The sequence below is a fragment of the Mirounga leonina genome, unplaced genomic scaffold (genome assembly GCF_011800145.1).
Source record: "Mirounga leonina isolate KUSES-001 unplaced genomic scaffold, KU_Mleo_1.0 Mir_153, whole genome shotgun sequence".
NCBI classification, from domain to species: Eukaryota; Metazoa; Chordata; class Mammalia; order Carnivora; family Phocidae; genus Mirounga; species Mirounga leonina.
Genome location: NW_023270387.1, coordinates 20,989,139 through 21,009,543, shown reverse-complemented (window position 1 = coordinate 21,009,543; position 20,405 = coordinate 20,989,139). Strand labels below are relative to the sequence as shown.

Sequence of the window (20,405 nt, the reverse complement as noted above, 5' to 3'; positions counted from 1 at the left end):
GTGCACAATAAACGTCCGCCAGGGAGCGAGGCAGCTGGATGGTTTTCATGTATTTCTGAGCCCTGCTCACGAGGATAAAACATGGGCAGGGAGCTCTGTGCGTGGAATACCGAAACAGCTATGCCAGAAACACCCTTCCAGGCCAGGGTGATGGGGGCAGTCCCTGTGGCTGCCGGTGGGGCTCCGGTGGGACGGACAGAGCCAGGGCCTGGGCTCTAGCTGCAGATGGCAGATCTGCTCCAGCTTTCTGCGAGAGTACCAATTTCCCCAGGCTCCTCAAGCCCACTGTTTTCACTTGTTAGCAGCAAATGTGAGAAATGAAAAGCATCTCAATGGGACTTACAGGAAAACGTCTGGGATTCTCAGATATACCTTGAATGAAATGTGACTTCTTTAATAAGGCGAATGGGATCCCCCCCTCCCTGGCCTGTTTGGAAGAAATGTCTATAACAAAGACACATTTTCAGAGACTATTAGATAGCTGATGATGGATTAAATTTGCTCTATTTTGAAGACATTAAGAAACCAAGCAGAGAAAATATTTTCACATTCTGTATGTCAACTGAAACATTTAAAAAAGCAAAATGTTCTCTTTCAAATTTGTTTTACTTTTTGAAGGTTTCACCCTGCACTCCCACCTAAGGGGTGTGTGTGTGTGTGCACGTGTGTGTGTGTGTGCGTGAGCGCGCGTGCTTGTGCCTGCATGGCGGAGCAGGCCCCTGAGGGAGGCCTGGAGCTGGACAGCTTCTCTGTCCCGCTAGCTCACATTCCCAAACCAGTGAGGTCCTACTGCCATCTCGTGGACCCTGACATGTTCACAGGTGGCATGGTGTGCTCAGATCCTGGAAATGAAGTCCCGCCACATCCCAGGGCCCACACAAAGATGTCTACCTGTAAATGAGATTAGAATAAGAAATAATCTTGCTTTTTTATTCAAAAAGATCATGTGCTTCACACCAATCTGGTTTCAGAAAGACCTCAGGTCTTAAGACTAAGGCTACCATAACATTTATTTTCCCATATTTAACAGTTTCACTTTGAAAAAGCCCCAACGGAAAAAATTACCTTCGAAACCCACTGGGACATTCTCACATAAACTAGGATAATTCACAAGCAACAGAGTTCTGTCTTCAATATTCAATCTTTTCAATTTCATCCATGTCTTCAGGGTTGAGTTGCTTAATACTGCTGTCTAGAAGGAGAGAGAATGGAATCAGTCTGAGCCCAGGGCCTCAATGGAATTTCATTCCACTCACTCTGAATTTCTGAAGACAGTGACACTTCTGCAAATATGTGTTTCTGTGACCCCTTGCATGGAAAGTCCTGAGAGAGGAACGTTCTTGAGATCAGTTTAGGAAGAGATGGTATCAAAGTAACCAATTAATACTGATTAAAATAGCATCAAATGCACCAAACAATAGAACACATATGTCTAGATACTTGAGCAGGAAAAAGGCCAGAGTGCAAGGGAGGGGAGACTAGGAAGGGGCCTGGTCGTGCTAGGAGGAATAAAGTGGGCCTGTGGGGAGGGGGGTGAGTGTATGGGGGGGTGGGGTACAGGACGGCAACAGGGAGGGGGGCTCCTCCACTGAGGTCACTTCCCAAGATTAGGTCATACGGCGTTTACCATAGCTAGAGTGGATCGTAACGTTCTTTCTTCCCCCATCCCTCCTTGCTTCTCCTAACACAGGGGTGCTTAATCAACTTTCCCGAAGGGGCCGTGGACGTGCTACAGTCTGTAGACTTTTCAAAATTGTATTCCAGACTGCATACGTGTGTCTCTGTGCATTTCCCCAGGACAGAGTCCACTGCTTCCCACAAAGTACAGTACCAATTTCCCAAAAGGTGAAGATATATTTGGGGTCATTTGGGTGTTCCTCTTCCCCTGTTCCCCAGCCATATCCATGGGCTTTGGGGTATGGGGTAATTTGAGAGGTGGACACCGCAGTTTAGGTCACTCTTCCAGTTTCCATCAGAGGGCAAGCTGCCAGTCCAAGAGCTCCAGCAGGTAATCGGAGCATGCCTTGTTGGATGGGGGGCTGGAGGAAGGACAGCAGATCTCAGAATTCAGGACCATCCTAGTTGTTAGGGCAGGGCCAGAGGAAGGGAAAAATGTAAATAAGAGAGGAAGCTGGGGACAGAATATAATCTTAAAGGACTTTATTACTTTGTTTAGGATGGTGCTTTATAGGACATGAAAAGCTGCCCCAGGTCCCACAATGGGCAATAACATCAACCTGAACTCATACTCATTCCACTGGATTTTTCCATTGTTCTTTAGCTACCATATACGGATGACTTAATCAACCACAGGGGCTCTGTAGGGACTCTGGCACTGTGAATTAAAAGCCCCCCATTCCTTGGCTCCTGTCCCAGAGCTACCCTAAGCCTCTGGGTATAAGGTCTGTGACACACGTCATCACTGTCAATATCAGCAGGGTCCACGGTTCCCACTGTGACAGGTGCTACTTACTAAAGTGATCCTGGATCTTCATAAGCAGGGGCAGCTTATCCACTTCAATCATATTGAAGGCGAGGCCCTTTTTCCCAAAGCGTCCTGTCCGCCCTATGCGGTGAAGGTAGGTCTCATAGTCTGGCTCCTCAGCTTGGTTTACAGGGAGATCAAAGTTCACAACAATTGTGACCTGCTTCACATCGATCCCTACAAGAGGAGAGATGCTGTAGGGTCCTGCAACTGTTTCTTAGGACATAGCTATTCGCAAACCACATCTGCCAAGAGAATTCTCATGTAACAGCCACAATTTACAAATAAAACTTGGTTTTACATCATGGAAGTGGATACTTTGGTCAGGCAATTTGCTTGTACAGTATGTCTGGGATGCTAGATTTAAGAGTGTCAGTAGAAGCTCATTCCACAGAAGTCTAAATATGTACAGAGATTGTGTGTGTGTTGTGGACAGGGGCTCTCACCAAGCCCACAGAGACAAGGCCTCCTCTCCCCTCCTGCTGTGCTAAGGCCCCAGCAGGCCCCCTACCTAGAGTCCCCTACCCTTCAGGGGATCCCACTCCGCTCCATGCCCTGGTCATCGTCCCACCCAGGTCTTTTTTATCCCCTGCCTCATTGTTACAACAACTTCCAGCTGGGTTCCCCCTCTTCTCTCCTCCTCTGATCTCTCTGACCACAGTCACCATGGCAACATCCAGAACACTTGTGTTCAGGACCCGAATGCCCCAACTGCACAGGATGAAGAACAAACAGTTCCAGATTTCCACACCACCTGAAGTCTCATCTCTTCCTCTCCTGACTCAAATCCAACACTACAGTCACACGGTCTTGCCATTTCCCAAGCAAACTGTCAATTCTTACCAAACTGGATTCTCTACCCTTCCTTCAAAACCTTTCACATCTAATGTTCCCTAGGAAGACTTCTGTGATCCCCCAGTACCTCCGGCCCCCAGCACTAGAAAGCTGTCTGGGTCACAATCCTTGTCCTCCTTGGAGCTCTTGGTGCCCTCTTTCGGCCTAGGTCTAGCATCATGCCATCCAATATGGCTATCTAACTTTAATCCAAATTAAAAATCATTTCCTCAGTCACAGTAGCCATGTTTCAAGTACCCAGCAGCCATATATGGCCTGTGGCTACCAACTGAACAGCACAGAGTAGAATATTTCCATTAATGTGGAAAGTTCTATTGGGTAGCACTGGTCTAGATAGTAAGCGTCTAGGCACTGAGCTCCCGAGGGGCTGGGACCTCATCCTTTTTCAGGCTGCTCTTCCACAGTGCTGAGCTCTACATGCACGGCAGGTCCTCATTTCTATCTGCTGAACTAAGAATGAATTAGGAAACAAGGTTCGAGTATAGGGTCTAGGCAAGGGCATAGGGAGGCTGAAAACCATAGGAAGGCCCTTCTCTTAAAAAAAACCAAAGATTTTTTTCCCTCAGTAGTCAATAGTTTTGAAATTAAAAACACCTCAGAGATGATCAACACCATTAGGGAACACGAGTTAAAAACACAATGAGATGCCACATACATCTACTAGAATAACTAAAATTAAAAAGAATGACAATACCAATTGCTGGCAAGGATGCAGAGCAACTGGAACTCTCCTACATCGCTGGTGGGAATAAAAAATGGTAGTCACTTTGGAAGACAGTTTCTTATAAAGCTAAATATACATTTACCATATAACCCAGAAATCCTACTCCTAGGTATTTATCCAAGAGAAATGAAAACATGTCTCTGAAAGACCTATACATGAATGTTTATTATAGCTTTATTCAAAATAGCCCCAAACTGTGAATAATCCAAATGTCCATCAACTGGTGAATGGATGAACTAATTGTGGTACATCCATTCAACGGAATACTACCCGGCAATAAAAAGGATTGAACTAATATATGTCACAAGATGGATGAACTCAAAAGCATAATATCAAGTGGAATAAGTCAGACACAAAGGCTAACTACTATATGATTTAATTTATATAGCATCTGGAAGAGACAAAAATACGGAGACAGAAATCTGATCAGTAGTTTCCAGGGGTCAGATGATAAAAGGAAGAGACTGCAAAGGAGCACAAGAAAGTTCTGGAGGAAGCGGGGACTGTTCTGTACTTCGAGTATGGTGATGGTCACATGACTCTGTATGTTTGTCAAAACTCATTGTAAACTTAAAATCAGTGAGTTTTATCATATGTAAATTATACTTCAATAAACTTGACTTTAAATGTATACATACACACACACACACACACACACACACCTCGAGCACAGACATTGGTTGTTATAAGAACTTTCTCTTTCCCATCCCGAAACCTCTGAATGATGGAGGCTCGCTGATCCACGGTCAGCTCTCCGCTTAACAAAGACACTTGGTGGCCATCCTGCATCATCTCCACAGTCAACCACTTGGCATTTCGACGAGTCTACATGAAAACACAAAACCCAGCATAGCACCCCAAGTCCAAGCAGGCCGGCTGTGTTTGCAGTGCTCACATATGCACGGTGAGGAAGCCGGTAAGGGCTGCACAGGAGTTTTGCTTTACCTCTCCCTCAAGCCACAGAGGAACCTTCGAATGGGGCACCTCCTGTGCTTCTCAGGGTCATGTCCTCTCAACCTGTGGGAGCTTTGGCTTCTCGGCCATGAAGTAGAGATAAAATGCTCACTTACCGCACGCGGTAGGATGATGCCAAAATGGGGTAACATAGTAAAGACAACCTCAGGCACTGTAAGAGTGCTTCCTGTCTGCCCGGTGTCTCGTTCAGATCTTTATATGCATTATGGTCATTGTTCTCACAACAATTTGATGAAACAGCTACCTGATTTCATTTAAAAAATTAAAAAAAAAAAAAAACCCAAACCCAAAGCTTAAAAACATGGAGTCACTTGCCCAAGATTTTCATGGCTAGTCCGTGGCAGAAGTGAGCTTTCTTTTATTTGATAAGGTTTTCAGTGCTGTCCCTGTGTCAGGAGGGCGCCATTCTAGTGGGGCTACGAAAGTAACACAGATGAGGTCCTGCGCTCATGGAGTTTACAGTGTTCACGTGGTAGAGAGAAAACAAAACCAACATGTGAACGTGAAACATGTCGGAGAGCAAGAAATAAATACGAAAATAAAAATAGGGTAATATTAATAGTGAGTGACTGAGTGGCTACTTTCCTCACAGTAAGTTAGGAACTAGACAGGAATATTCTTAATCTGATGGAGGGGAACTATAAAAACCCCACACTGAACATCAACCTATATGGGGAAACGTCAGATGCCATCCTTCTAAAATAAGGATGTCCTCTATTTAACATTATCTGGAAGTCTTACTCCGTCACTTAATCTTTCCACACAGATTCATTTCTGTCCCAAGTTGTTCTGAAGATTAAATACCCTCCTGTACCCAAAGTGCTGAAGGGGGTGCCTGGCCCTCACTGGCACCACCGTCCCATCCACGGTGGGGGGCGGACCCTCTGCGGGCGAGTCCGGGCATGGCGAAGACAGACCGGGGCACGGTTACCTGGCAGAAGATGATGGCCTGCCCAATGGTGATGCCGCCATAGATGTTGCACAGGGCTTGGTACTTGTCTTTCCTATTCTCACACAGCACGTAATACTGTCGGATGTTGTGCAGGGTCAGCTCCTCCTTTCGTAACTTGATAACGTTAGGGTCTGGAATGATTCGCTCTGCAAACTGCCACACAGACTCCTCGAAGGTCGCTGAGAAGAGTAGCATCTGGCACTCCGAAGGTAAAGCTCTGTAAGGGGCAGGGAAGACGCCGTCAGCCACTGCCGTCCCTGCCGCTCTCCTCGGGGCAGAGTCAAGCACGTCCCGCCCACTGCCACCAGGGTCAGCGGGGGAGGTGACGCCTTCCACCTCTGTGCAAAGGCCCACGTGTCCTGCCCCTCCTTGCCTCCAAGAATTTGGGAACACACACAAGCTGAGTATGGAGCTCAAGAGCAAAGTCTAGATATGTATTTTGGAGGGCCTGGGGCGTTTCATGCCGATTTTCTGCTTAAGCGAGGCAGGATCAGGAGCCCCGAGTATTGGTCTAGATACTCTTCATGGTATCCATCTCACACACAGTGAAATGGGAGGAAAGAAACAGGCTAGTCATTCGATGGCAGGTGTTACACTTCTTGGGAGGAAAAGAACAACAGCCACACTAACTTTCTTTGGGATGGGAAGGACCTGGATAGAAACAAAAGGGGAACAAAGGGGAAATGCTACTGCATGCAAAACGTGAGCTGAACCCCGTAACAAACACAGGGCTGATTCGCATAAAGTTTAAAAATGGGCAAAATGAATCTATGAAGCCAGCAGTCAGAACAGAGGTTAATCCTGGGGAGGAGCGGGCGGGGATGGGGGTGGGCGGAGGCTGGTGACAGGAAAGGAGCCGTAGGGGACCTCTGGAGTGCTGGTAAAGTTCTAGTTCTCCGTCTGGGCCATCGTCTGAACACAGCCTCTTTGAATTTTCACTCAGCTCCACACTTGTGATTCATGTATTTCTCTGAACATACTTTATACATCAATAAATCTGAATTTAATCTGATTTCAACAGAGAGAAATCACCGCTTTTGAGAAGACAGCACCTAGAAGATATGGCATTAGTGCTAAAAGAGGGTGGTGGAGATCAGGGGGTCCAGTGACTCCCAGGCACGACGTCAAGCCTGGGGCGTGGGTCATCTGGGGAGCTGTTCTAAGTAATGATTGGACAGACTTCTGGGCAACTACGGTAGACTGTCTACACGCATACCTCCCCAGCCTCCCACGCACCATGAGTACGATTATAAAGAGATAGAAAGATATGAACCCACAACAACACAGAGAACAGAAGAGGGGAAACTGGCAGATGAGGTATCTCAATGTATTTCTGGAGGATGGGAAAGCATGGTAAATGAGAACGCGGATGACGCCCTCATGTGAGTGGTACAGATGGAAATGGTGATGCAGACGGTGGCTGGGCTGCAAGGGCAGTGCCTCCCTCAGAACCTGTGAGAGCGCTCGGAGCTACGAGCACCAGGGGCCAGAGAAAGCAGGCGTGGTGTGTGAGAAGATATGAGGAAAATTCTGCATTAGCTTGCTGCGGTGGGGGCTGGGGGCCAGGAGGAAGGGGGGCACTTCTTGGCTGTCTACTGTATCACGGTCCTCCATCTGGAAAAAGATGGCGCCAGGACTGGCATCCCAAGACTTGGCCATTTCATTCCAAAAAGACAATGTACACAGATTACACAAGGAAAGGAAACATGGACTAGTCTACAGAACAGTCTGGATTTCGAAGACTTAGTATGAGAAAAAGAATGTAAACTATTTCATTAATAATTTTTATATTGATTAAATTGATTACTTGTTAAAATGCTCTTTTTTGATATGTTGGGTTAAATAAAATATAATATGAATTTCACCTTTTTTTAAATGTGGCTATTAGAAAATTTAAAATTACACATGTGGCTTGCATTATATTTCTATGGGACAATACTATAATCTTTTTTAAGCAAAAGAAGAAAATCAACAACGAAGGGATGAACAACCAACATAAATGCCCTAATTATTACTTAATATTCTCTTGAAGAGAAAGCCGTTTTTGACTACTGGATCTTTCTCAGAATTCTGACTCTTTCATTCTTGGTTATACATAAATATACCAACTTATTGGTAAGGGATAGCAAGAAGGGAGTCTCACTTGATCTTTGGCCAAAATTATTATTTTTTTAAAGATTTTACTTATTTAATTGACAGAGAGGGCAGGGGGAGCGGCAGGCAGAGGGAGAAGCAGGCTCCCACTGAGCAAGGAGCCTGATGCGGGGCTCGATCCCCGGACCTGAGCTGAAGGCAGACGCTTAACTGATTGAGCCACCCACGTGCCCCTGGCCAAAATTATTTTAAACAGGAAGGCTGGCTGAAAATGTGTATAAGGAACAGCTGTATCCCACCTTACTTCAGGCAGGTGAGCATGTACAAGTAGGAGACCAGAGGTTTAGTCTGTGCAGAAATCCCAGACTTGGGGATGCCAGCCTCAGCCCAAGGTGAGAGTAAAGCAGAAAGCTAAAAATAGGGAGTGAGTGAAAATATGCATATGAGAGCATGCAGCCCATTCCCTGGCCCTGCTCCCAGGAGGCCAGCAACCAAGTGTATGCCTCCTAGGGAGGAGAGGAAAGATATTCCATAGTTCTAATGACCTGCAAGTAACGATCATCCTAGAGGGGAGCTGCCCAAGGCACAAGTCCCAGCCATGCACTCAGAGCTATCAATAAGCTTCTTGGTTCCTAACCCTAGATTACGAAAGGCTAGCCAGGTATCACCAGATACGAGGGGGGAAGGTCCACCACAAGAGACAGACGTAGCAAAGAAACAAAAAGAAGAAACTTAGATAATTCAGAACCAACGTTGAGAGCAGAAAAAAATCTTAAATACTGTAATTAATATTCTCAGAGAGACAACAGCAGCATATTGCATCCATAACAAGAAAAGGAAGTTACAGAACAGAAAGAGAGAAAGGCAGGACAACCCAGACAAGACAGAAAAAGAAGATCAAATGACTGTGTTATTTTAACGACAGAGAGAAGGACACATTCAACTGGGTGAAAGAGGTAAACACCAGAAATAGAGCAACTGCACCGCATGAAGGAAGAATTGGGGGCAAGGCATGGTGGGGAAGGAGACGTGGAAAGCATATACGGAGACCGAACCTCCCAAGTTCAGGATGAGACAGGCAACATTTCTAAATTCAAAGCTGTTTTGCCTTTTGAAAGCACACAGTGCTCAGCTGGAAACTGGATGCTGACCTCGTTTAGCCATTCTGCACAGACAGACATGCATTATTGCATTCCTCCCTTGAAATCTCGAGGAAGCTGAGTAGAGTTACAGTGCCTGCTTCGGCACTTGCAAGTAAAACGTCCTGCGGGCGAACAAATGGAGACATTGTGACCAGAGATGGTCTTACCACTTTCCGTGGAGCGCTAATTCTGTAAGATCTTACTAATGATCATGCTTTGTACACTATACCAGGTGATATGTCAAATCACAGCAACAAAAAATATATTCCCCCTATCTCTCAGGATCTGAAAAATGGAGTTCAAAATATCTTCTTGGCTTCCTTGAAGTTTTAATAAGACACAGAAACTCTAAAACAGAAGATTGCTGACATCACATCCAAATACAAACTAGCTTCTCATCAACTGTCTGCACGTGCCGCAGACAGTGCAAATGTAAATTCTGGCAGCTTCCACTCAGCCTACAAACTTATCAAAGAAAAGGAAAAGATCTTGCCAGCTAAATACCCCCACATACTTCGAGAATAGCATTTCTAAAAGGCAAATCATTTGCTTAACTGTGACACTGAGCTTTTGTTATCAAAGTTTTTGCTTACTTTTTAGCTTCCTCAAAACTTGCTGAGGCACTTAGTAAGATTTTTTACCTATACGGAAATGGAAGAAGAGCGTCACCTTGAACGTCTGCCTATAAGATACATTCACTGTTGAGGCCATGTAAAAGAGTTAAAATGTTGGCCAGTCATAAAATCCTATCTTCAAAGTGTGAGAAAAAAAGAAAGTCCTTCTCTAATCTGAAAACACGCTGAAGATGGGAATGGAGGAAAGGATGATAGTAAAACAGAAATGATAAGCTGAGCTATCTGGTGTTACCTAAAAAATTACTCATTTTTTAGGAAATAAGGCGGCTGCAGAACTCAAAAATGTCACCAGAAAAGGGCAGCCCAGGGGCGCCTGGGTGGCTCAGTCGTTAAGCGTCTGCCTTCGGCTCAGGTTGTGACCCCAGGGTCCTAGGATTGAGCCCCGCATCGGGCTCCCTGCTCAGCGGGAAGCGTGCTTCTCTCTCTCCTACTTTCCCTGCTTGTGTTCCCTCTCTCGCTGTGTCCCTCTGTGTCAAATAAATAAAAGAAAGGAAAGAAAGAAAGAAAAGAAAAGAAAGAAAAGAAAAGAAAAGAAAAGAAAAGAAAAGAAAAGAAAAGAAAAGAAAAGAAAAGAAAGAAAGAACAGCCCAGTTGAACAAGACTTTCTCGTTCCTTTGCTAAAAACTAGAACTTCAATCCATCTTTGACTTCCAAAGCCTAAATTGCCTACCTGTTTTACCACTATTTTCCCTGAGAACCACAATGGTAGCTAATGTACTTCAGAGTATTTGAAAATGACGGACATTTTATTTTTTTTAAAGATTTTAGGGCGCCTGGGTGGTTCAGTTGGTTAAGCGACTGCCTTCGGCTCAGGTCATGATCCTGGAGTCCCAGGATCGAGTCCCGCATCGGGCTCCCTGCTCAGCAGGGAGTCTGCTTCTCCCTCTGACCCTAACCCCTCTCATGTGCTCTCTCTCATTCTCTCTCTCAAATAAATAAATAAAATCTTAAAAAAAAAAAAAAGATTTTATTTATTGACAGAGAAAGACACAGCGAGAGAGGGAACGCAAGCAGGGGGGATGGGAGAGGGAGAAGCAGGCTTCCCACAGAGCAGGGAGCCTGATGCAGGGCTTGATCCCAGGACCCTGGAACCATGACCTGAGCCGAAGACAGACGCTTAACGACTGAGCCACCCAGGCAACCCAATGATGGACATTTTAGATGTGGATAACCTAAATGGTGGATTTTCAGCAAGAGGGATCAGAGCGACAAACAGCTGATCTACCAAACAAGCCTGCAGAGTTGATGTGGACATTTCTAGAAAGCTAGACATGAATTCTTGCGTGTTTAAAACCCTAGTGTTGCTAGTATGTAAACTCTTAAATAATCCATGCTTGAACACTTTTGCGAAGAGGACATCACACTGGACTAATAGCAGGAGTCAGCGTGAGCTTGCTAAGAGCAGAGCTACCAAGTCAAAATGAATTTTACATTGGACTGTATTCAGTTTTCCTGCCACATACAAAAAAAGAAGGCTGTAGGTAGTTCAAAGAATTATTACTGGAAGAGGAAAGGGAAAGAGTAGAGACAGCCTACCTCACTATGAGACAAAAATAGGTCACTGGGGGTTGGGTCTTTAAACACAGGTAATAGCTGTTTAATTAGTCCTACTGTATTGACATTCTCCTTGTAAGAAGTCTTATATTTGAGTATCTTAAGAATATACAACAGCACAGAGTATAAAATTTAAGCATCCAATAATGAATTTAAAAAGATTAAAATAAATTGCTGTCAAAGATGACATTATAAAATACCATTATATGTTTCTCATACATATTATTCATTTAATTAGTTGTACTAATAATTATGACTAATTGCCACTGTTAATTAGTTCTGTTGTTTTGCTTAAATAGTCGCATTTATGTAACAGAAAAAATAGGGTGATATATAATTTAAAAGAAACATATATTTCCCATATTTTTATGTTAATAACACACGTGTATGACTATTTTTTCTGTATTATTATATAGATATATTTTTTTGTCTGCCATGACTGTGTCCTGCTTTCTAAAAAGTTGGTCACTGTAGGTAAAGAAATGACCTTAAGAAATTTTCCCAGATCTGGCAGGCACAAGTTTTACAAATGAACAGGGTGAGTGCACTATATGTCTAGAACAAGGGATGAGAAAAAAAAAAGGACCCAAGCCAATGCATATAATTGAGAAATTTCAGAATACCGTGAAGGAGGAAGATTCCAAAAGCTTCTAGAGAGAAAAAAACAGATCACCTACAAAAGTTTGGGGATCAGGATGACATTAAACTTGTCAGCAACAACACTGGAACTAGAGTATTAACTATAGCATTTTTAAAAAATTTTTGTTTTCAACATTGACCCTGAATTTACTGGAAGAATTCTTTAACTTGGATTTCACGTCCAAGCAAACAAAAGATCAGATTTACAGGCACAATGAAGACATTTTCAGACATGTGGGAGATAGAAAGTGAACTTCCCAACATTATTTTAAGGAAGCCACTAGAGAATATACTCCTGGATACTGAGTAAACTGACAGTAAACCAAGAAAAACACCCAGAAAACAGGAGATTCCAAACTGTAAATGAGGGCCAGGGAGACCCATAGTGACAGCTGCACAACAGTTCAGTGTGGACTGAAACTGGACAGAGGTTGTGAGAGTTTCAGGAAAAAAAGACATTGACAGACTTTGTAAATATATTTGCCTATTTGGAGATATCACTGACATACGACACATATGATGAAATGGGCAGAGAAAAATTAAGGATCCCTACCCAGTGATACTAACCAAACGAAGGAAAACAGGCAATTATTAATTTAGGGGAAACAGTTGTACAAGAAAAAACATAATCATAGTAATACACCGTGTGACAATGAACAGTATAATGTCCTAATGATAACAACACTATTAATGTAGCCAACTCTTACGCTGTAACCACAGCGAGGTGGCAGAGGGGACAGGAAGGTGGGGAGAGGGTGGTGGGACAAAAGAGCTGGATTCCCACTTCCTATACTAGCAGTCAGCAGACAGTGACACATTAAGAAATAGCCTTTTGAGCATACTATTTAAACTATGAGGGTTAATACCAGAACAGAGAGATATCCTCTAGAAGGAGCACTGTACTGTTTTTCATTACAGGTCTTCCAGTACTGTTTGTTTTTTGGGTTTTTTTTAAGACTTATTTATTTATTTGGGGGGTGGGCATGAGTGGGAGGGACAGAGGGAGATAGAGCCGAAACCAAGAGTCAGATGCTTAACCGACTGAGCCACCCAGGCGCCCCCCTCCCCCCTGCCCTTAGTACTATTTGAATTTAGTAAGTGATACAGATTCCTAGACCCACTCCCAGAATTCTAAACCAGTGAGGCTCAGGTTAGGTCCGGCAATCTGTAATTTTAAGGCCCTTGGGTGATCCTGAGAGAGAGGCCTAGGAAAACAAGAGGATTTACTTGACAAACGAGAGGCAAAGTCAGGACTAGACCACGGGGCTCCTGATTCCAGGTTACTGTGTTCTCTACTCTCTAGCAGTTAGCCTCACAGTAGCCTTTGCAGGCTTTAATAAATTCTCTTTAGACTTTTGCTCTTACTAGAAAAATTAGTGGCACGATTTGGTGGGTTCCACGTACAGGCCTGTAGTGAAAACAAAAGCAATCAGATAAGATGACAAACTAAAGAAGTGGGAAAATGACAGTAGTCTAAGGGCCCGCTGAGCTGGTGAAAATACTGAACACCCAGATTTGTTTTAGAGGCAAAGGAAGCGGGGAATCAAGCAGTGAAGACAACTGGCAGCAGCAGACAAATCAAACTCCCCCTCCAGACCGAAGATCCAGGAAGAGAAAGGATGAATGTGAAACTTACCTCTGAATACGAATGCTTTGATCTGAGAATCCTTGTGTGTCAATCATCACGTCTGCTTCATCCAGGACAAACACACGAATCTTAGTCAAGTCAATTAATTTTCGCTTGAAACACCAATCTAGGACAGTCCCAGGAGTGCCAATTATAATCTGTTTGGTGACGTCGGTGCCTCTGGGAACTAGAGAGAAAAGGGTTGATTGACTCCTTCAGATGCAAAGGACCCTCACAGTCCACAATTCTGGGCCACGCAACATTGGGCTGTGAAGCACAAGTATATTTCGTGACGATTTTCCAAGTGTGAACCCTGAGGGTCAGCGCGGATTTGGATTTTGCAGAGCTTTAGGATAAACCCCCCGTTTCTAGGTTTAGGGTAGTAATAGTCCTGCCTATTGGATTCTGCCCCACGGTCAGTTAAAAAGCACCCTCCAGCAATCCCACCGCCTCACAGAAACACCGGCACAGTGGTAAGAAACCTACCAACCGTCCCCAAATGGAAAAAAAGCACAATGTCTATCAACGGGTTACATTAAATAAATTATGGAATACTATGAAGCTAGTCAAAACAATGAGGTGGGACTATATGAATGGACATGGAACGATGTCCAAAACATGTACATTTTTAGACACTATGAAAAAAATGCTCCCATTTTCATAAACACTCCACAAAAACAAATACATACATGTACATCCACATGTGTATGAACTGAAAAAAGAAAGCAAACCACCGAAGTCTGTGAACAAAACTACTATCCTTGGAAACAGGTTTTTGGAGGACGAGACCTTTGCCTTCTGACTTTCTCTGTTTTAAAGACTTTCTCTTCCTGCTATGCTCACATAACACTTCAATGAAAACGTAACACAATACAAGCACGAAACAACTGAGCCTCAAGAAAAGCCAAAACCGTCATCTTTGCAGGATGCGGAAATGACACAGCTAACATGTACAGCGTCTTTATCACGTGCCAAGCGTGCACACGGTGCTGCATGTGCATCCGTTCATTTAATTCTAGTCACAGCTCTTTGGCACAGGTGCTGTGAGAGCTCCCAATTTAGAGACGAGGAAGCTGAGAAGGTAGAGAACACGCTTGCTGGTGGTGGAGTCGGGATTTAAAAATTCCGCCAGGCCTGGCTTACTGGTACATACTGTGATTCCCTCGAATGGCGTACATCACTTGAACATCCACACAGAATTTTCCCATCTGTTCGACCACACGACCAGTTTGCAAAGCCAGTTCATAAGTAGGAGCTAGGCAGAGGCACTGCGAGAGAGAAGGGGCAAGTCGCAAGGCTCACACAAGCCATCATGCAAATCTGAAGTACAATTAAAATGCGTACAGGGAGACACAGGTCAAACTGGAAGGTTTTGGTTGAATAAAGTATTTTCAGTTGAACACAATTCAGCAGCTGATAGATCTGAGGTGAATGTCGAGTATGGGAAGGGAGAAGGGGTTGAAGGACAGAGAAATACCTTTAATAGGTTCCTCTCTAAAGAGTTATGAAGAACCACAGATCCTGCTTTCTTTGTGGGAGAGAGTGGGGTGTAGGGAGGCTGGGAGTCAAGAAGAAAGGAAATGCAAGGCGAATCACTGCTTGAGTGTCACCCCCATCACTTCTTGCCTGCTGTTAAAAGTCTGCCGGTTTCCAGAACACTCCCTGCTTGATCCAATCCACTGTATACACCTCTGGCAGAATATTCCCTAAAATTCTTTCCTTTGTTACCTCCATCCCCCTATATCTGGTGGCTGCTGAGGAAGGAAAATGTTGATGGAAGAAAACTGGTGATACTTAATGCATTTATGGGCTTCAATTAAGGATCTGTGATACAGAGGAGAGGAAAACATAAAGCACTAACAACTGTTTCCACACACATTTCTCAACATGGGTTTAAGCACAGCTTTTCCTGAAGAATTTTTGTTCATAATACCAAACCCTGAATATGTATTTCAGTGAACCTGTCTAAAAAAGCACAAAATTTCATACGCCAGGCATCAGTCACCCACATCCACAGCTTATCTTGCTGATCAAACTGTAAGCTTCCCGAAAGAACCTTTTGCATGGGGTGCGCTCAATACTCAGGTAGTCAGCTTGAGTTGATGAGCACAGCTTGGAAATAACAGGGAAAGAACACCAGACACTTTCCAAAAGTGGAAGCTAGACCAAGAGAAGGGCAAGTGCGCTTCCTGTCCCTGGCTCAGTCACTCTCGGACATCTGTGACCTCATGTGAGACACGTGCCTCTCCAAGCCTCAGTCTCCCCTCTGCTAAAGGAGGAGGCAGACGGGGTGATGCTTCGGTCTGACAGCTATCCGGCCACCACTAGTGAATGCTTACTTCAGAGCAAGCACGGTGTGAAAGAGGGACATTATTTAATCAACAGGACAATCCTATGAGGCATTCATTCATTCAACAAGCCAGGCACTGTGCTCAGACTCAGGAATGATCCCCGCCTTTATAGATGTTATCCTTAGAGACAGGGAAACAGACCTGGAATGCTCTACTAACTCACCTAAGACATTCTACTGGTAAGTAGAGAGGCTGGGATTGGAACCAAACTAGAAAGCCTGTGCTCCTGTTACTGTTCCATCCTGCTGCCCACTGCTCTGGGATTTTATGAAAGAATGTCTATTTGAAATGCTATCATATCATGGCAGTAATATTGCCCATTAATAAAATATCACTGGCATTGCAAGCATTCCCCTTCCTCCCTCAACCTTTTCTTACCTGTGGGAACAATTCCAAGGTATTAACTCTGCTTAGCATTGCCAAGACAAAAGCAGCTGTTTTTCCTGTTCCAGACTGGCTCTGGGCTATGAGGTTCTGGGGTCTGTAGAAAAGAGAGACACCTGGGCATAAACTGCATACAGGAGACTAACAACCAAGTTGGAACAGCACTGCCCTGGAAACTCACGGGTGGGCCAGCATCATAGGGAGAGCCATCTCTTGGATTTTGGATGGTCTGTTAAATCCCATTGCATAGATCCCTTTTAATAACTCTTCCTTCCTATCAAGGAAAAAAAAAAAAAAAGCACACACTTAAAGTCTATGATTGGTCGGTAGCCTCAGAAATATGAACTCAAAAGGTGTATTTTTAAATTAAGCCACTCTGCAACTGAGCTTCAATATATTTAGAAATATACAATTTACACCTCAACTCCCAAACATACACAATCATGCCTGCACAGTTGGACCACTCAAATAATAAACTATGCTTTAAGCCTAGGCTGAGGACAATAGCCTAACAGTAACAATAGCCTAACACGGAACTTTTGGTTGACCCAAGCAAAAATGCCAGAAGAGTCTTATTTTCCACACAAGCAGAAAACTGAGATTTACTGTATTCTTTTTTTTAAAAGATTTTATTTTTAAGCAATCTTTACACCCAACCTGGGGCTCGAACTCATGACCCCCAGATCAAGTGTCCCATGCTCTTCCAACTGAGCCAGCCAGATGCCTATACTCTTTACTTTTTTAAAATTAATGACAATCTTTGATTCTTTAACAGTAATTTTCAGAGAAGACAAAACTTCATTGAGGTAATTCTTACATCAGTACTGTCTAGGAGCAGAAGACACAATACTACCTCATCCTTCTGAGCCAACATTTTTTTTTTTTTGAGAGAGAGAGAGAGAGAGAACACATGAGTGGGGGTTGGGTTGGGAGGCAGAGGCAGAGAGAGAGTATCTTAAGCAGGCTCCATGCCCAGCGGAGACCCCAACGGAGGGCTCATTGATCTCACAACGCTGAGATCATGACCTGAGCTGAAATCAAGGATTGGATGCTTAACCGACTGAGCAACCCACACACCCCTGAGCCAGCATTTTTAAATGCATCTTTCCTGGGGTCTCACGATAGAGGATAGAAAGAAGAGAAAATGAAGTAGGTTGGAACACTTCCACCTTCAACGACATGTATATTTTGTATTTGGTTACTTGGCAGATTACTGGCAGCCAACTCTTAATCATAGGTAAGCTTCTTCCTCCATTTAGAAAATGTTGGGGCATTGGGATTTTGGATATTTCCCCTCTACATAAGTCCCTATCAGTAACTCTTCCTGTTAAAATGCAGTTCCTTAATGCTAGTTGATAGATCCCTAGGAAATGCAAACCCATCTGGGAAAGTTATTCATTTTAATACCATCTGAAACAAAATATAATTAGGAAGGTAAAAGCTTATAACTTATCTAAAGGGGGTGAGAGAAGGTATTTGGGCCATCAATGTCCCTTTATCTATATTATGGTACGAAGAAGAGCAACATGGCTGTGTTGAGCTTAGCTATCCCCCTTAGCATGGCAAGGTTAAAATATTTTACCATCAAGATGTTCTCAATTTGCTCTACACTCAGGTATCCTAGTCCTCCTTTTTGAATTATATTTCAACTGCATGCAAAATGTACACATCTCATTTTAATATTGAATATGAGAACATGAAGGTGATTCTGAGAGTTTTTATTACTAGATTTTTTGTTCTGTACCATTCTTCCTGGAATTTCCCCACAATAAATGAGTAAAAATACTCACAGCCGCAGCTCTTCAAATGTTTTCACTGAGTAGAGTGGAGAGCTGGGATCCTTTTGTAAGACTTCAACTCGGTGACTGGATTCTACTAAGGACTGCCGGATTAACTTGTTTAAGAGTGAATTAGCTGCCAAATCCACTAGAAAGCAAAAATAAAAAAGGAGATATTGCAGGAGAAAATCCAGCCTCCTAAATGAATCTAATAAATTGCTCCTTCCCATTCAGAGACTGTATATCAAGCAACTGCTCCTACTCTCATCTTTCCTCTAAAAGGAGGTTCTAGAAAGAATGACAACACTGAGAATTCCTTTCTACACAAGAATCCAGTTTCTTATGCTCTGCTGCTATACCAACCTCTGACCTTAAGCAAGCCTACATCTATCACCACCAGACCTAATTTTTCCTTGCCAGCTGAAAATTCTTAACCCATTCCTGCATATTCCATCTCAACTTCCCCTAAAGAAATATGGCCTACTCCTAATTTAGTATTTCCTCTGATAGTCACTATTTATGAAGAGAACAGAAGACAGTTCTTTTCCAATTGAGATTATATTATTCGCTCATATTGTGAAAAATCATGATTAACTGATACAGAGTGCTAGGTTACATGCAAATAAATTTATCTCCTACCTACATCTTCTTCATCATCTTCTTCTGTGTTATTAATAGAACCATCTAAAAGAATGGAAGAGAAACAATAAATACCAAACAGAAATGTAAAGTGTATGATCCCAGTATCTGACCGTCTCCACAGTATGCATTGACAGCAAGGGTCATCTAATGAAGGAGTGGGTTAAAAGACTGGGAAGGCAGTGGAGGACCTTGACAGTTAATGGGAGCCGGAGGCATTTCAGTTGCCAGGGACCTGAGGAAAGCAATGCTTTTTCATTAATTGGGGCCAATCTGCTTTATCTAATAGCACTCACCTATGTTTGGGACTGTAGTACTCTTAATACCCCAAAGGTTCTTCCGGGGATGCATGAGGTTTGAAAACTATTGAAAAACACAAATTTCAACCAATATTAGGAAGCAAGCCACCAAGCAGCCCTAGTGCACCCCCCTAGCAGGGAGGGACCCGCCCAAATACTGTTTCCTCTGCGGTGTCAGGTATTAATTCTGACACTGGATTCTTTTCAGGAATAGGTCACCTCTATGAATTATGCTAAACTCGAAGGAGACTTTCTGCTGCCCCTGTACCTTAAGTTCCTCTTTACAGTCCTCTAATCTAAATGTGGCAGTCCTTGGGGGTCAGAGCACCAGGAAAGGATGGTGGGTAGCAAAGCGCGGTGGTCGGTAAGATGGAAGCTAGCCGAGGCTCAATGGTCAAATTGGGAGAGCAGAAAACTCCAAGGTCTAGTTGGGACTATCAGCTGCTTTCTCTCCCGGGACTTCTAGGGGTCTTCATTTTGCCCTTTCAAACCAAAGGTCTCGTGTCTCTCTCGGGGTCTCCTGCCCCCGGCCCTCCCCACATCCTTGCCACATCTCCCTCCACCATTTGACACCCCACTCCACACGCTAGCGGGCTCTCTCCCCCCGCCCTCCCCGGCAGATCTCCCTCTCAGAGTACAGTTCTGGCCCCCGCCCACTTGCCCTCCCCAGCTCAGCGGCGGTTACATGGCTGCTCAGCCGCTCGCTCTCCGCCGCCCCGGCGTCGCCTCCCCAAAGTAACGACGCCATAGCCGCTATCACAGCTCCCGCCCCCAGCACGTGCGCCCTCCCCCAGCACGAGGCAGCGCCCGGCTCCAGCCAGCGGCCAATGGGCTTGCTCTGGGGGCAGGCTGACGCGCCCGCGACCACCCGCGGCGCGGCGCGCAGGCGCGGGAGCTCCAGAGAAGTGGGCGGAGCCAGGAGAGGAGGTGGGGGCTGCAGGGGAAGGAGAACTGAGTTCAGAGGCAGGTTTGCACTCGACCAGCCGCGCGTCGGCGCCAGGTGTTAGAAACCCGCGACGGGGCGCCAGTGTCGTGAACACTCGCCTACTCCTGACCTCTGCTAAACCCGCAACAGCTTGAGATTCTAAGCCGCGGCAATTTTCGCACTGATTCGAGAGTCCTACCTCCCTTACTCACCACTTACTACGCAATTCTCCGGGCGGTGAGGCTGGACCCTCCCCGCTCCCCGCCCCCGCCCGGTCGCTTCAAGCACTCCTGCCCATGTTTCCCCAAAATATCCGCTTCTACATTACTAGATGTCAGAAAGACCAG

General features: G+C 44.5%; 1 protein-coding gene across 1 annotated transcript; it reads right to left on the bottom strand.

The window, feature by feature from the left end:
- Positions 1–729: 729 nt before the first annotated feature.
- On the bottom strand, positions 730–19,881 carry DDX25 (DEAD-box helicase 25). Its single transcript, XM_035009245.1, has 12 exons — positions 19,819–19,881; positions 19,131–19,197; positions 18,835–18,879; positions 18,208–18,343; positions 16,599–16,691; positions 16,412–16,514; positions 14,836–14,950; positions 13,692–13,869; positions 5,971–6,208; positions 4,727–4,889; positions 2,474–2,662; positions 730–1,192 (listed from the first exon to the last, which is right to left on the bottom strand). The coding sequence occupies exons 1-12, from the start codon at positions 19,879–19,881 to the stop codon at positions 1,131–1,133; spliced, it is 1,452 nt and encodes a 483-aa protein (XP_034865136.1). The 3' UTR covers positions 730–1,130.
- Positions 19,882–20,405: the final 524 nt, after the last annotated feature.